This window comes from Leucopleurus acutus (assembly GCF_964270905.1).
Source record: "Leucopleurus acutus genome assembly, chromosome: 20".
NCBI classification, from domain to species: domain Eukaryota; kingdom Metazoa; phylum Chordata; class Mammalia; order Artiodactyla; family Delphinidae; genus Leucopleurus; species Leucopleurus acutus.
The window spans coordinates 48,172,848-48,188,936 of NC_139162.1; the positions used below are offsets into that span (position 1 = coordinate 48,172,848).

The 16,089-nt window shown below is 60.8% G+C and overlaps 1 protein-coding gene across 1 annotated transcript; it reads left to right on the forward strand.

The window, feature by feature from the left end:
* Positions 1 to 10,752: 10,752 nt before the first annotated feature.
* Positions 10,753 to 15,904, forward strand: ERFL (ETS repressor factor like; the record flags this gene model as incomplete). The annotated part of the gene is made up of 5 exons (XM_082862523.1): positions 10,753 to 10,819; positions 13,833 to 14,067; positions 14,478 to 14,673; positions 14,780 to 14,897; positions 15,459 to 15,904. 5 exons carry the CDS (start codon positions 10,753 to 10,755, stop codon positions 15,902 to 15,904), a joined length of 1,062 nt encoding a protein of 353 aa, XP_082718649.1.
* Between the last annotated feature and the right edge of the window lie 185 nt (positions 15,905 to 16,089).

Sequence of the window (16,089 nt, forward strand, 5' to 3'; positions counted from 1 at the left end):
CCCATAATTTAACATAAGTACACCTACTTCCAAAGGCTTCCCCCATACCTGTCATTTCAGGTAACTCATCCCAGACAGCAACACATGCGCCAACCCCACATGTCTCCTAACCACCCCCGCCCCCCCGCCCCCGCACCTGATGGCTCACACATGCAACAGCCCCCGGGTATCATGTGTATCCTTCTTCCTCCGGTCCCTCCCCTGCCATGATGTCTCCTACAAGCCCTTGTGCTCTGAAAGCCCCACCAACCCCACCTGCACACTTGCTGCTGGCCTTGCGTCCGACTCCTCCCTGTCTCTCTGTCTCTGTCTCTCTGTGTCTCCCAATGTACGGCTTCACACTTATGCATGTTTGGGCAGAGAATCTGTCCTTGGCCACAGGTACCTGCTTCACCTGTGTACCTGTCCTTCAGGTACTACCTATCCACCTCTCTTCTCTTCCCACATACCTAATTTCCCATGTTTCTCACTTCCTTTTTCTTTGCCTCACAAGGTCACACCAACATCTCCACACATCTGCCCCTTGCTCCCCTGTCTACCTCAGGCATCACCTGCTCCGGTACCGCGTTCAGTCATTTCTTCAGCAAACAAGTACTGAGCCCTCCACATGCCAGCTCCTTAATCTCTCTCTGCTTCCTCTCTTCATCCGGGTCTCTGCCATACCCCTGGCCTCCCCACTCCTGCCCCACGGACGTGCACCTGACACCCAAAACTGGGTCCCCCTCTAGCCTTCTCCTCCCCCCACATCCATGTAGCCCTCATTCCTTCATAGCTTTTTCAGATGCTGTGCACCCACCCCACCTCTCTCAACCACCTGCCCACACAACCTGTCACCCCCACCCCTTTAGAGCCTAACTTTCAGATCCCTACACCCGTCTCCAGCCAGCTCCCCTCTAGTAAGACCTGTCTGTCCCTTTTCATAGAACCTGTCACCAGCCATCTACCTCCTCAGGGAACACCTTTCTCAGTGAGCATAAGTAACACCTGTAGCATTTGTTAAACACATGTAATACCTGTTCCCAGCCGACCACACACCTGCCCGCTGCAGCGTGCAGAAGCCCTTAAGTCAGAGGTTCTCAGACTGTAGCAGGCATTGGAAAGATCTGGAGCGCCTGTGGACCACAGAGGCCTGGGTCTCACCACAGAGACCCTGGTGCAGCAGGTCTGATGAGGATCCTGAAACTCTGCATTTCTAACAAGCTCCAGGTGATGCTGCCACGGCCGCTGCTGCGGCTGGGTCACGGACCACTCACGAGTAGCACCTGCTCCTAACAGGTCCCCGCTACTGCTTATTAAACCCATCTCTGTGACAGGCGGTGTCCTCACTTCTTCATATCCATTGTCTCATTTCATCCTCGCAAGACCCTTATGAGGCAGGCCCTTAACCCTTATTCCCATTTTGCAGAGAAGGAAACTGAACCCAGAGAAATGGAGTCATTTCTGGGCTCAGAAGCTGGTAGATATTGGAGATTTGCCTCCAGGCATCCGGGTGTCCTTGCCCCCCACACCTGCCTATCAGGTGACTGCCTTCTTCCATAGATACTGTCCACCTTGTCACTCTGGCATCATTTGCTTCCCAATCACCTGCCAGCTACACCCCAGCCTCACATTCTCCCTCCACTCCTGCCCTCGGACATGACTCACCTCCCTGCTGGCACACCTGTCTCTCTCTGACACTGACTCCCCTGGGCCGAGCTTGTCATCCTCATCCTGGCTCCCACCTGCCCCCCAAGCTGCATGGAACCAGCAGCCTCCTGCCAACACACACCTGTCTCCCCAGATACACCTTGGTCTCCAGAACTACTCATCTCGCACCTCTTTCCCAGCTCCTGTTTCCTATCTGCCCACTTGTCTTTTATCCCCTCTCTCTACTCCATCCCTGCTCCGTCTGCCCATCTCCCCCATCTGCCTATCCCTGAATCTGAATCTCTCTGTCTCTCTCTGTCCTGTCTCTTTTTCTCCCTCCCTGTGTTCTCTGTATTTCTCCATTTCTGTCTCTCTCAGTGTCTCTGTATCTCTCCCTATCTCTTTATAGCACCCTGACTCTCTGTTTCTCTGTGTCCTGCACTCTCTGTCTCATTCTCTCTCTCTCACCTCCCTCCTCTTCTGTCTCTGTCCCTTGCCCTCCCCTCTGACGGTGGAAATCTTGGGGGGCTTGAAGTTATACTGTCCCGCATTTGAGTCCAGGCATCACCACTCACCCCTGTGGGACTTTGGCCAAGTTACTTTCCCTGTCGGAGCCTCAGTTTCCACATCTGTGAAATGGGCATCGTGGCAGTTGCTACCTCCCAGGTTGTGGTAAGGATGGGATGCGGAGGGAAGCGAGAGAACTGGGGGCAGTTAGGGGCCAACCTTCCCTCCGTGGGTCCCTCTCTGTTCTTGTCTCTTTTCCAGGGCTGCAGCCCCACCCGGCTGTCAGTGGAAGCGTGTGTGGTGGGGGGAATGGAGAGAGATGTGGGCAGAGGCGTCCTGGCCGGCTGAGGCCTGGGCATGGGACCCGGTGTGGGGCTGGGGACAGAGATCGATCCGCCTCGGCGGCAGTGCGCGGGCCAGGATTGCATCTTGTCACAATAATTTATTGCTCTCATCCCATCTGATCGATGGCGCTGAATTAGCACCGCGTGGTGCCCCTGGAGCCCTGAGCCTCCCCCAGCCCAGCCGGACCCTGGCCCTTCTCTGCCCCTTGTGGGATCCCTGAAGCCCAGGCACCCAGTTCCAGCCAGCCCAGGCCCCACACCTGGCTCCAGGCACGGGGGTCCTACCCTCCGTCCCTAACCTCTCTGCCCCCTCGCCCCAGGTCTTGCCTCCCCACCTCCATCTCAGCCCCTGGGCCTCTGCCTTTCTGTCCCTTGACTCACCATCTCTCTGTCTCTGTTCCCCTGCCTCACTCCCTTTAGCCTGAGTTCCATTTTAATAGTATTTCCTGAGCACATACTTGGTGCCCAGCCCCATGACCAGGACACGCAGCCTCCCTGCCCCTTGGCCAGTACAGTCCAGAAGGGCTCTCGTGGTCTCTTGGCTCCTGGGACTGGCTGATCACACTTGCCTTCGGTTCCCTGCCCCTCCACCCGCCTCCCCAGCACCGCCAAACCGAGGTCATTGCCCCTACACGCCTGTCACTGTCGCTGGTAGAGGGCATGGGGCCAAAGGGTCCAGCCCAGGCAGTGGGGCAGGGCCTGGGGTGTGAGGATGGGACGGGGAGACAGCTGCAGTTGAGGGTCAGCTTGGTGTTGGGAAGAGGGTGGGATTCAGGACGAGGCAGGGGTTGGAGCTGGGCTTGGAATGGGGCAGGTGGAGGTGAGGAGGGGTGGGGGAGGGGTGGCTTTTGGAGTTGGGGAGGTAGCCAGGAGCTAGGTCAGGCCCGGTGTGGACACTGACCCCCCCCCAGGACCGCAGAAGGGCCAGGGTGGGTGTCAAGGTGGCCGTGAACCCGCACTTGGGATCTGCCTGGGCCAGCTGACCGATTCACTTTCCTGAGGCTCCGGCCTCTGCCCTGCAGCTCCCCGCAGCTCTCCCTCATCCTCTCCTTTGCCTCTGCCCTAATCCCTCAATTTTCTGCATCTCTGCCCCCTCCTCTGCTTCCTGCCTGACCCGGGTCTCTCCTCCCAGCAGCTCTCTCCCCGTGACCTCCAGCTCTAATTCACTTTGTGGAGCCGCTCTGACTCACTCCCCTTTCCCGGGTTTCCCTAACTCGATCTCCCACCCTGTCGCGGTGTCTCTGTCTCTCTCTTTGCTTCTCGCTCCCTCTCTGTCTTTGTGGGACTCTCTCTGGCCTCCCATCTTTTCTCTGGGTCTCTCCCATCTCTGTTCCAATCTATTTCCTGCTCTGTGCTGCTTCCCTCTTCTCTGTCTCTCTTTCGCCATCACGCTGTCTCTCTGTCTCTGTCTCTCTCCCTCTGTGGGTGTCTCTCCCTCCCTGTCTCCCCCCACCCCTGCGCTTCCTCCATCTCTCTGGGTCTCCCAGGGGAGGGGCAGGCGTGGGGGAGCAGCCTGGGCTCCGGGTCCGTCTGCAGTTGCTGCGCCTCCCTCCCTCTCCCTTCCCCCAGCGCTATTTGGTAGGCGGGGTGCGTGGCACTGCGGCTCCCACCTCCCCGGGGACGCTCCCTCGCCAGCCCCCCCCAATGACACCGTTCCGCGCGCTGGCCACAGCCCCAGGGACATCCGTGCAGAGGCTGGGGCTCAGGGAGAGAGACAGAGACACACACCGCCCCAGACAGAGACGCCAGCTAGAGGGAGAGACAGGGTGAGGGTGGGTGTGAGGTCTCCATCCCTCCCTGGCTTCGTGCCTTCCAAGCACCCCATACCCGGTGCCACAAACACACCTCCAGGCTGGAAGCTGGTGCCCCATCTGTCTGACAAACTACCCCTCTGTCTGTCTTGCACAGTCAGCCTGGGCAGAGGTTCCCGTGTGTGTGTGTGTGTGTGTGTGTGTGTGTGTGTGTGTGTGTGCGCGCGCGTGTGCACATTATGCATGTGTGCAAGCTATCTGGACTGTGTGTGTCTGTGGTGTGTGACAGTGTGGTGGGGGGGGCTTGGCTGTCCTTTTGTGGGACTGTGGGACTTGTGTTGCAGCACATGTAAATGTGACGTGTGGAGATGTGTGTGTTCCTGGGCACAGTGACTGTGCGTGCGTGAGAACTTGGGATTGAATTAAGCCACACGTGTCATGTTTGTGAGCATGTGTGTGACTTAGGTGTGATGCTCAGCTGTCTGGTGTGTGGCAGCCCCAAAACTTTAGGGCTGTTGCCGTGTCCGGAGTTTCCGAGTCAGGTGGCCACACGGTGTGTCTGAGTGACCGGGACAGGACAGCCCACATCTCTGAGGGCCAGGAGATGAGAAGGCTTAATAGCCCAAGGGAGACGGGGTGGAAGGACCGAGAGTGCCACCCAGGTGGGACCCCAGGGGCCAGGCTGGTGAGTGTGCATGTGAGGAACACGCAAAGGACTAGCTGTGGACATGGTCACAGAAATCCCCGCAAATCTCTGTATCGCAGATTGGCTGTGTGAGCGTGTGGGGCAATACCTTGTTGTTAAGGGGGTGCTGTTGTGTGTCTGAGCCTGTGGGCTTGTGTCTGAGTCTGGGATCAGACGTGTAAGGGGTGTGTGTGTGTGTGTGCGTGTGCGTGTGCGTGTGCGCGCACAGTCGTTTTGGAAGGCTGGATGTAACGAGCTGGATAAGGCGTTCATGACAATTAAGTGACATACTGTGTGTGACCAGCCATGAAGGGTGTTGAAGGCTGTGTGTGTGGGTGTGTAGTCACGTGTGACTGTCGGATGGTACATGTGTGTACTACTGTGTGAACCAGTGCCCGGCGATGTGTGGGGCTGAGCCCCTGATGTCGTGTGAGCGTCAGCCCGTGTATGGTACTGCTGTGTGTGTGTCATGGGTGCCTGTGTTTTGTGTGGGGATGAGGCAGCTCTTAAATGAGCCAGCCTGTTGTGGGGATGACACTGTGTGCCCTTGAGAGAAGTAGTGAGAGGTGTGTGTGTGTGTGTGTGTGTGTGTGTGTGTGTACACACAGAGACACCCCTGCCCAGGGTCAGGCCGGAGCATTTGGTGGATGTGGGCACGGGTAGGAGAGGGTGACCTGGGGAGTGTGGGGCAAGTCCGGGCAGGAGAGCCCCTGTCACCTTCCTGACCCCGTCCTCCCCGGGACAGCCATGGGGTCTCATTGGTGCCAGTGATGGGAGGTCCTTGAGCCTAGGTTTGGACGTGGCATGGACGTTGCATAATCTGTACGGACAGGTGTGCGGTGAGCACGTGCTAATATAGCGTGGGACGGCAGGCATCCGGCTGTGCGCACCCAGATGGGACACTGTGTGTGTGGTGTGTGAAGCGCGTCTAGTGGTGTGTGTCCAGAGAGAGCGTGTGCGTGCACCGGGGCCTGCTGTGTGTCTCTATTGTGTGCACAGGTGTGTGCTACACGGGTGTGTGGTGTAGGGAGGTGTGTGTCCCCAGGGTGGGTGCAGATGGAGTGTTGGGGTGTGTGTGTGTGTGTGTGTCCGGGTGTGACGTGTGTGCCTGTCGGGGTGTGTGCGCGTGTGCGTGCAGGGGGCCAAGGGAGAAGGGTCTTGGGCCGCATCTCTCTCCTCTTTAGACAGAGCCCCAGAGAAGATATGAAATTTAAAAAAAAAATCAATTTTCATTCCACTTGTGCAGATCGTGTTAAGGGGAGGCGGCGGTGGGGGGGGCTGGGTGAGGGATGAAGGGGCTGGGGTGAGGGTGTGAGGCCCGAGGCGGCTCCCGAGGCAGCCGGAGCAGCTTAGAGAAATCAAAACAACTGGTTAAACCCCAGCCCAGGGGGCCGGGGTGATGGGGGCCTGAGGAGACAGAGGCAAAGAGAGATGGGGAGAGACAGAGAGGGACAGAGACAGGGAGAGACAGAGACACCCAGAGACAGAGACAAGAAACAGAGACACTCAGAGATGGAGATATCTGGAGATAGAGGCAGACAGAGAGATGGGGCCACAAAGACCCTGAGAGAGAGAGAGAGAGACAGAGAGAGGAGAGACACTGACACCCAGCAGGCCTGAGAGAGGCTGGGATCTGTCTCTAGTGAGACAGCAGCAGAGGCAGGCCTGGGCCAGTGCGCGCCTCACGCACGTGCACACGCAGGGGCAGGGGCTGGCTTGGGACATCCACAGATGGATGGGTGGATGGACAGACAGCTGGACAGATGACAGCAGGAGCATCAGGACCCCAGGGTGGGGTTATCTCTGAGTGCCCAGCCCACCCAGTTGGGCTGTGGGTCTGAGCGTGGCTCTGTGTGTGTGTGTGTGTGTGTTTGTGGCCTGGCGGTGGCTGGCTGTGCTGGTGTGGTGTGTGCACCTCCGTCTCCTTGCGTGATGGAGCACGTGTGCACGCAGGGCCTCTGGTGCTTGTCTGTGTGACTCGTGTGCTCTCGTGTCACTTGTGTGTGACCGGCTTGGCTGTGCTGCCGTGTGTGCCTGGGTGTGTCTCTGTTTCTGTGTGGCCCCGTGTCAGCGTGTGATTGTAGGTCTCTGTCTGTATTTGATTGTGAGCCTTGGTGTAGGAGAGTGTGCCTCTGTTAGTGTGTGTCTGTCTGTGATTTATGTTGTATGTCTTTGTTTCTGTATGGGACTGAATGGCTGTGTGTCTCGTGCATATCTGTGTATAACTGTGTGTCTGTCTCTGGGTTGATGTCTATGACCAGGATGGTGTGTGTGTGACTATTTTGACACACGTGTCTGTCTGTTGTGTGAAACATGGTGGTATGTGTGCCTGGGTGGCTGTGTGGGTCTATGTGGTGTGTGTCAGTTGTGACAGTCTTGATGTGTACGAGTTTGTGGACATGTGCCTCACACATCTTTGTGCTGTGTGTTGTGTGTGCCAGTGTGGTGTGTGTCACTTTGTTGAGCTGTGGCAGTGTGGTGCGTGTGCCGGGGTCGGCGTGTGGGTCTGTGTAGCTGCTTTGCAGGGAGAGGAGGAAGGGCTGCTCTCGCCCACCCAGCCCCTCTCCACACTGCTGCGCGCACACGCACACGCGCACACACACATATTCGGTGCCATGGCTGCGGGCGGTGGAGATGGGGGGCGGGGGGTATGGAGGAAGCAAAATAAAATTAAAAATTAAAGCTTGCCCGGAGTCCCCATCCGCCCCGCATGGACTGACTGGGAGGGTCGGGGTTGCGGCAGGCAGCTCCCCCTCTGCAGTCACTGGGGCTGTGTGTCCGTCCTTCTGTCCGGTGTCCTGCCAGGCCCCTGCCAGGGCCGCAGCCCCAGACCCGCAGGCCCTGCTCCCCCCATTGGTCGATCTGCGATCAATGGGGCCAGGGGGGCGCCAGGGGCAGGGCGAGATCAAAGGGGCCCCAAGAGACGGATGCTGGGACAGAAACAGAGATTCGGAGACGGGGAGACAGAGACAGAGAGACATGGAGACAGGGATGTTGGGAGGAGAGATGTGGGGACCCAGAGACATAAAAACAGGGTGGTGTGGAGACGCAGAGACGTGAGGACCCAGGGACGGAGAGACATGGGGACCCAGAGATGCGGCGCTGCACCCCGGACAGTCAGGGCAGACATGCAGGGAAGGGGACAGAACCAGAGGGGGTGGGGGCCGGTCCCCGTGGGCCTGACAGGACACGGGAGGGGGACAGAGACGGGAGAAGAGGCAGGCAGAGACCTCGAGATGGCAGAGATGCGAGCGGGAAAGAGATGAGGGGGGAGCGTGGGAGCAGGCCCCGGAGCGCCGATCCCACGGCTCCTCGTTATAACGTGTCCGGAGGAGGCGGCGGGGAGTTGAAAGCGTTGGGAAGAGAAATCAAAACCAACACGGAAATGAGAGGGGCCAATAGGGGGTGGGGGTGGGGGGTGCGGAGGCAGGAGGGAGGGGGGCCCGGAGAGGCAGGGAGAGCTGGGGAGGTGGGAGAGAGGTGGACGGGGCGAGGTGCGGGGAGTCGGGGGACAGAGGGAGATGGGGAGGGAGGTGGGGGCAGAGAGACGGAGAGAGTTAGAGAGGGGAGAGGAGGGGGGAAAAGAGGCAGATGGTGCAGAGAGAGCGAGAGATGCAGGACCTGGGGAGACGGGGGAAAGAGCAAGAGAAGGGATGGGGGACGGGGAGGGACAGACCTGGAGAGAGATGGGGGAGCAGACGTGGAGGACGGAGAAGTAGGGAAAGACTGAATGATGGAGGGAGAGAGACAGAGACAGACAGGGGGAGAGAGCTGAGTGGAGAAAGGTGGGGAGAGACACCCCAGGTTGAGGGGAGACAAGGAAGGAGGGAGGAGACAGAAAAATGGAAAAGAGATAGTGGGAGGAGACAGAGAAGGGACAAGAGAGACAAAGAGGGAGAGAGAGACAGGGGGGACATAAACAGAGAAAGTTGGGGAGCTGGGGTGAGATGGGGGTGTGGGAGCGAGGGCGGAGGGGCTGCCCCCGGGAGGGTCTGAGTGCTGGAGGGAGCGAGGGGGAGGAGCCTTAGTAGACGCGGGGCTGGGGGCTGGGGTGAGGGTGGCCGTGGCGACCGGACAAGTGTGAGGGCAAGTGGGCTGCCAAGTCCCCTCTGGTGCCCCAGGGGTGGGGTGGGGCTTACGGGGAACAGTGTGTGTGGGATCTTCTGAGCAGCCGGGCGTGTGACAGGGATGGTGTGTATAAGAGTGTGTGACGGGGAGGGTGCGGGGGTATCGAGGGGCTTGTGTCTAAAGGAGGGAGGCTGAGGACAGCGTGCCCTCTGAGAGGTGGGGACTGGCGGGGTGGAGTGGTGAGAGGCAGAAGGATCTGGGGGTTGGGGTGTCTGGGATGGGCCTCTGACAGGAGCAGATGTCTGAGGGTGTGGGTGACCTCGGGTGAGGTCTGGGTGGTGGGGTATCTGAGGCAGAGGGCTGACAGAAAGGGGAAAGGGTCTGAGAGACAGGGATGGGCAGGGGATGGAGTGTCTCAGGAGAATTAGGTAACTGAGGAGAGGGGTGTCCGAGGGAGTGGGGATCTGAAAGGGGGGACCTGTTGCGGTGGGGGGGAGCCATACAAGGGGTGTCTGAGGGGGGCTGTCTGGGGGGGAGGCAGGTCTAAGGGGAAGGGGTATCTGAGGGGGAGGCAGGTCTAAGGGGAAGGGGTGTCTGGGGGGACGGAGGTCTAAGGGGAAGGGGTGTCTGAGGGGGAGGCAGGTCTAAGGGGAAGGGGTGTGTGGGGGGACGGAGGTCTAAGGGGAAGGGGTGTCTGGGGGGAGGCAGGTCTAAGGGGAAGGGGTGTCTGTGGGGGAGGCAGGTCTAAGGGGAAGGGGTGTCTGGGGGGGAGGGAAGTCTAAGGGGAAGGGGTGTCTGGGGGGAGGCAGGTCTAAGGGGAAGGGGTGTCTGGTGGGGAAGGGGTGTCTGGTGGGGGAGGCAGGTCTAAGGGGAAGGGGTGTCTGGGGGGGAGGGAGGTCTAAGGGGAAGGGGTGTCTGGGGGGGAGGCAGGTCTAAGGGGGAGGCAGGTCTAAGGGGAAGGGGTGTCTGAGGAGGGCTGCCTGCTTGCGGGGAAGCAGGCCCAAGTGGTGGGGGTCTGAGGGGAGCAGCAGGCCGAAGGAGGGGCCTCTGCGGGAGCACTTATGCGGGCGCTGGGGGCCCGCTCTGCGGGGTGGTGAGGCGGAGGGCAGGGCGGGCAGGGGCTGGGCCTGCCCCCTCCCAGCCTGTCGTCGGGACGGCCGCCCGCCCGGTGCTGGCCGGCTCTGGGCCGACAGATGAGAGCTCCGGGCAGCGTGGGAGCTGGATGCGGCAGCCCGGGGGTCAGCCGGGAGGGGCGGGGTGGGGCCACGAGGTTGGCAGTGGGAGAGACTTGGGGCAGCCACAGAGAGAGACAGAGGGAGACCCAGAGACGCAGAGACGGACCCTGAGAGGTCTGGCGAGAGGCGAGGGATGGAGAGACCGCGGCAGAGACGGTGCGGGGTGGGCGGGCGGCGGGAGCCAGCGAGGGTGAGTGAGTGAGTGAGTGAGGAGCGAGGAGGGAGGCTGGGAGCCCCTGGTTCGTGATGGGGTGCAGAGGAAGGGGAGGCTGCCGGGAGGACTGGCTGGGAGGGAAGGACAGGGCACAGGGCCGGGAGAGGGACCGGGAGCCCGGGGGACCAGCAGGCAGAGGGGTGCCCGCTGGAGGAGGCAGGCGGGGCGGGATGTAGGGGGCAAGGGCCGCGGGCACCAGGCTGGCTGGGACCTGGGTGGAGGGGCAGTGCCAGCCCCCATGACCCCCGTCTGTCTCTCCCGCCTGCTCCATCCCGTCCTCATCCGTCTGTCTGTCTGGCCTCTCTGCAGGGCCAGCTCCACCATGGACTGTAGCTGCGTCTCCGACCTTCTCTTCGCCCCGCCTGCCCTGCCGGCTCTCTGGACCCCTGGTAACTGGCCCGGACCTCCCCCACCCCTTCCCCAGCCCTCGGGCCTTCCCAGCAAGCCGGCCCCACCTTTCTGCATCTCTCACTGTCTTCCTTCCACCTCCCCGGGTCTTAGTCAGAGTCGCCTGAATCCAACCCCTTCCTGAAAAACTTGGCTAAAAACTTCACAGCTAGATGTCCCTGCCACCTGCCTGCTGGGACGCGAGCGTCTTTTGGATGGCAGGTGAGGTGTGGAGGTTGGAGAGGGACAAGGAACCTGGGGCCTGAGGACCTGGGGTCTCGGCCGGCTGCAGTCTGCTCCCACCCAGGACCTGCGGTCAAAGAGAAGCAGGGAGACTGGAGAGAGGTGGGCACGGATGGGGCAGGGACGGGGACGAGAGGGGGCACTAGGCTAGGCGCTGGTGGACGAGTGGACAGACTGGATGACCCAGGCAGGGGGACATGGAGACGTGGCCAAACCAGCCGGAGCCTGGGAAAGAGGACGGCTTGCTTGGAAGTGGATCACCAGAGCGGGGATGTGGGCGCGCCCCACAATGAGAGAGACAGAGAGAGAGAGAGAGAGAGAGAGAGGAGAGAGAGAGAGACAGAGAGAGAGAGAGAGGAGAGAGAGAGAGAGAGAGAGAGAAAGACAGAGACAGAGAGAGAGACAGACAGAGAGAGAGAGAGAGGAGAGAGAGAGAGAGAAACACAGAGAGACAGAGAGAGAGAGAGAGAGGAGAGAGAGAGAGAGAGAGAGACAGACAGAGAGAGAGAAAGACAGAGAGACAGAGAGGAGAGAGAGAGGAAGAGACGGGACTTGGTGCCTGGTTACTTGGGGTCTTGGAGTGTGTCTCTGTGTCACCCTTCGGTGTTTCTGGAAGAAGGGGTCACCCTGGAAAAGTGTGCGTTCGTCTCTTTGTTGAGCCGGTGTGCCCACTTGTCTGTGTACCTCCGAGGCTACCCGAGTGTCTCTGGGCTGGGTGTGTTGTGTGTCTTTGGGACTTTGAGTGGCTACATCTCAGGGCTGGGGGTGTCCACCAGCTCGCCGCCATGTGTGTTCCTGCCGCGGTGGCTGAAGGGCCTCTGACCGCGTTCGTGGTGTGTGGCACTCCGAACCGAGTGGACGGCTAATCTTGGTGCATTTCGGGCTGCAGGGCTGGGTGCTCCCCAGGCCTCTGTGTTGGGGGCTGTGTCTGTGTTTGGGGTGTGTGGAGGTGGTTCTTGCATCTGTGTGTCACTGAGTGTAGCTGGATGTTGGGGGCTGTGTGTCTTGATGTGTGTGTGTGTCTTGACGTGTATGTGTCTGTGTGTCTTGGCGTGTATGTGTCTGTGTGCCGAGGTTGCAGGTCCTCCCTCTTGTGTGTGTGCGTGTCAGCATGTACAGCACATCCCAGGACGTGCGTTGGACAGGTAGCGTTCCGGGCTGTGCTGTGTCTACGTGTGTGGCCAGTTGTGCGTTGTCACCTTTGGGGTCCTGTGGGTGTGTCTGTGATACAGCCACTTCCCCCCGGGATGTGTTCTGGGTGTGGAATGGGCCAGAGGCCGCGTGTCCCTGTTTTCTTAGCTGAGAAAGACCCCAGATGGAGTTGAGAGAAAAATTCTCCCTTCAGGGAGGAAACTACCTGGCCTTCTCCAGCCTCAGGCAGGGAGGCAGTATTTCCCATTTTTAGATACCAGGCAGCCTTGATGCGACCCTGCTCCTCTTTGCCTCCCATCCCTGAAATTCTGATAAGCCAGAGAGGGCAAGGAACTGCCCAGGACCACACAGCAAGTAGACACAGATGGTCTGCCGGCTCGGAGTCCCCTCCCTCACCAGCCTCCTTCCCTTTCCTGCATGGTTGTCAGCTTCTTATAGGCTAATCATGCCTCCTGTTTTCATGCCTGGTTCTGGGGTCTCTGAGGAGGGGGAAGGGGACAGAGGATGTGGCATAGGAGAAGCAGGACCCAGGGCCTGGGGCCTTGTGGATGGGAGGTGAGATTTAGGGGTGGCCAAGAGCATCTGGGTGTCTGGACATGGGGCGCGGGACGCCCACCTGAGCGTGAGACATACAGCACTGAGCTGTGGGTGTTAAGAGTTGGGTGCCTGTGGGGCTGGGGGTTGGGAGGCTGTTCTACTGTCATGGGGCCACCCAGGGTGTGCCTGTCAGGTTGACACACGCGTCTCGATGCTGCACTCACTGTCTCCACCACGGTGTTTCATTTGGGCCTTTGGGGTCCTGCTGTTAGTGGATCCCAGTGCCGAGGGGCCTGAGATGTGCTGTTGCGTGTGTTGGGATGGGTGTGCGATGCTCCGTATCTCGTGTGTCTGCCTTGGTAGCACGTGGTGGGTGGTGTGTCATGCCCCAGCAGGAGTGTGGCACTCTGGTGCACCTGTGTCCCATGGTACAGCTGGGGGTCCCTCGAGGGTGAGTGGACGTCTGTGAGATAGGCTGTGTGCCGTGGGCATCCGCAGACACTCACTGCTCTCAGACCAATGTAGCATGGATGCAGGAAGGGGACACAGGGACGTGAAAGATATAAATTCATGGACAGGTGCAGAGACACACGTGTACACAGGCCCAGCCTGGACGTGCCAGGGTGAGGTCAGCTGGGGCTGTAAGGGGGAGGGAAGTTCAGGGAGAGACGGACAGGAGACACGGAGGGACGGGGGGACAGCAGGAATCAGGGTCTCTCAGACCAGAGCCTGCCGGGGGCAGGGCCAGCCTGGGGGGCTGTGGGGAGAATGGAGGAAGCTGGTCCCTCCCTCCCACCCTCTGCCCACGTTGTGCAAAGGTAGGGGACCAGGCTGGAACTGCCAACCCAGTGTCCCTGGACGCCGAGTTCTCTCCCTCTATTTGGACAGTTTGGGGACTAGACACCAACTGGGGCGTGAAGAGCGGGAATCGGGTCCCTAAACATGCGTGAGGCTGGGCGACTGCTCATCAGAGACCAGGAGTCGGGAGAGCTGGATGCCTCCTGGTTCCTGAATCCAAGGAGGACCCAGAGCCCCAGACTCGGCGCCCTGACCCGGGGCCGCACCCCTGCCTCCTGTCCCCAGGGTTTGCCTTCCCGGATTGGGCATACAAGCCGGAGTCGTCCCCCGGCTCGAGGCAGATCCAGCTGTGGCACTTTATCCTGGAGCTGCTGCAGAAGGAGGAGTACCAGGGTGTCATCGCCTGGCAGGGGGACTACGGGGAATTCGTCATCAAGGACCCCGACGAGGTGGCTCGGCTCTGGGGCATCCGAAAGTGCAAGCCCCACATGAACTATGACAAGCTGAGCCGGGCCCTGCGGTGAGGAGGGGCTGGGGGCCGGGACTCCCACTCCCACCTCGCCCCTCTCCCCTCACTGCCCCTCTGGGCCCCTGCCCCCTGGGGGCTTTCCCTCAGCTTCCTGGGGCAGAATCCTGTGGGATCCCAGCACACAGGGCTCTGCACGTGTAGCTACTGTTAAGTACCTACTTGTGAGTGAAAGGAAGGCACGAAGGAAGGACCGGAGCCCAGGGCTTTGGAGCCACACAGGCCAGGATCCCAGCCCCTGCCTCACCCCTTCCTTGCCCTGTGACCTTGGCCAGAGGATTTCTGCGTGCCTCAGTTTCCCCAAGTTGCTGTGCTCTGTGCAGGGCACAGAGCACGTGTTAGGGGCTCTGCCTTCACCTCCCTGGGTCCCGCCCCCAGCATCAGCATCCTCCTTCTGCCCACAGTTACTACTACAACAAGCGGATTCTCCACAAGACCAAAGGGAAGCGGTTCACCTACAAGTTCAACTTCAGCAAAGTCGTGCTTGTCAATTACCCACTGTTGGACGTGGCGGCAGCCACCACGGGCTCTCCACTCTTGCTGACCCCGGGTCCCTTTGGGGGAGCCCCTGGGCCAGATGCTCCTCCCCTCACCACCGAGGTGAGTTAGGATCCTGGGATCGCAGAGTGAGGTGCTTAGTGCCATGAACCCCCTGGGGAGGGGCAACCAGTCTGAGTGGCACCCACTCCCTCCCCTCCCTCTCCAGACCCTGCAGACCCTGTTCTCTGCCCCACGCCTGGGAGAGCCGGCGGTCCGGGCACCCCTGTTCACCCCCGAGACAGACAAACTGCGTCTGGACAGCCCTTTCCCGTTCCTGGGCTCTGGTAAGGGCCTGGGGTCCAGGCGTGCTGGGGAGGGCTGTGTGAGGGCAAAGATGGGGGAGGAGACAGGATGCAGGAAGGAGGCTCCAGGCGAGGGTGTGTGTGTGTGTGTGTGTGTGTGTGTGTGTGTGTGTGTGTGTGTGTGTGTGTGTGTGTGTGTGTGTGTGTGTGTGTGTGTGTGTGTGTGTGTGTGTGTGTGTGTGTGTGTGTGTGTGTGTGTGTGTGTGTGTGTGTGTGTGTGTGCGCGCGCGCGCGCGCGCGTGTGTGCACGTGTGTTTAAAAGTCGGAGGATGCGAGGTGAGGCAGGGAGGAGGGAAGCTGGAAAGGGGGACAGGCTGAGAGAAGGGTTTTCTGGGGGCGCTAAATGAATGGGAGGCGGGTGGGGAGGTGGAGATGGGGGGAAGCCACGTGAGGGTGGGGAGATCCCGTGTGGGAGGACAATGGGAGAATCGGGTGGAATATGGCAGGGAGGTGGCACCCTTCACTAAGGCCCCGGCAGCCAGCCCCGATAGTGGGGCAGAGAGGCCCAGCCTGAACGCCACCCCCGTCCCGCCACCCCACCAGGTGCCACCGGCTATTCCAAGCCCCCCGGCCTGCTGGGTCCCTTCGGCCGCGCCTTCCCAGAGCACCCCTGGAACTTTAGCCCGTACCTCACCGGCCCCTTCCCCAAGCTGCCCCCGCCTCTCTACCCCCCCCACTTCTACCCCAACCCTCTGGCCGGTTCCCTGGGCCACCTGCCCGCAGCAGGGGCAGGGGGAAGCCCCAGCGCTGCGCCCCTGCTGGCTGCCGCCGCGGAGGGCCTGGGCCCCGAGCGCCCCTCGGGCCTGGCAGCAGCCCCTCGCCTGGCACTGCCGAGGGCTGGGGGCCCAGAGGCCGCGCTGGGGGGCAAGGACAGCGACTCAGAGCTGGAGATTACCGACGTCAGCGGCTGCAGCTCTGACAGCGAGGGAGAGGAGGGCCTCCCCGTGCCCTCCAAGGCCAAGGCGGGCAAAGGGGGTGTCGGCAGCTGAGTCCGGGTGATGGATTCTGCCAGGGCGGGGACCGGGGTGGCCGCTCGCACGGCTTCTTCTGTTGTCTGGTCTGCTCTCGACGTCCTGCCTGAGGCCGGGGAACAGCCTTCGGCCCCTCCCAGGCCCAGGCCCACGGCGGCCCCAGTCTTCTTCCCCAGCCCCAGACTGGGGGTCTCACCTCCCCC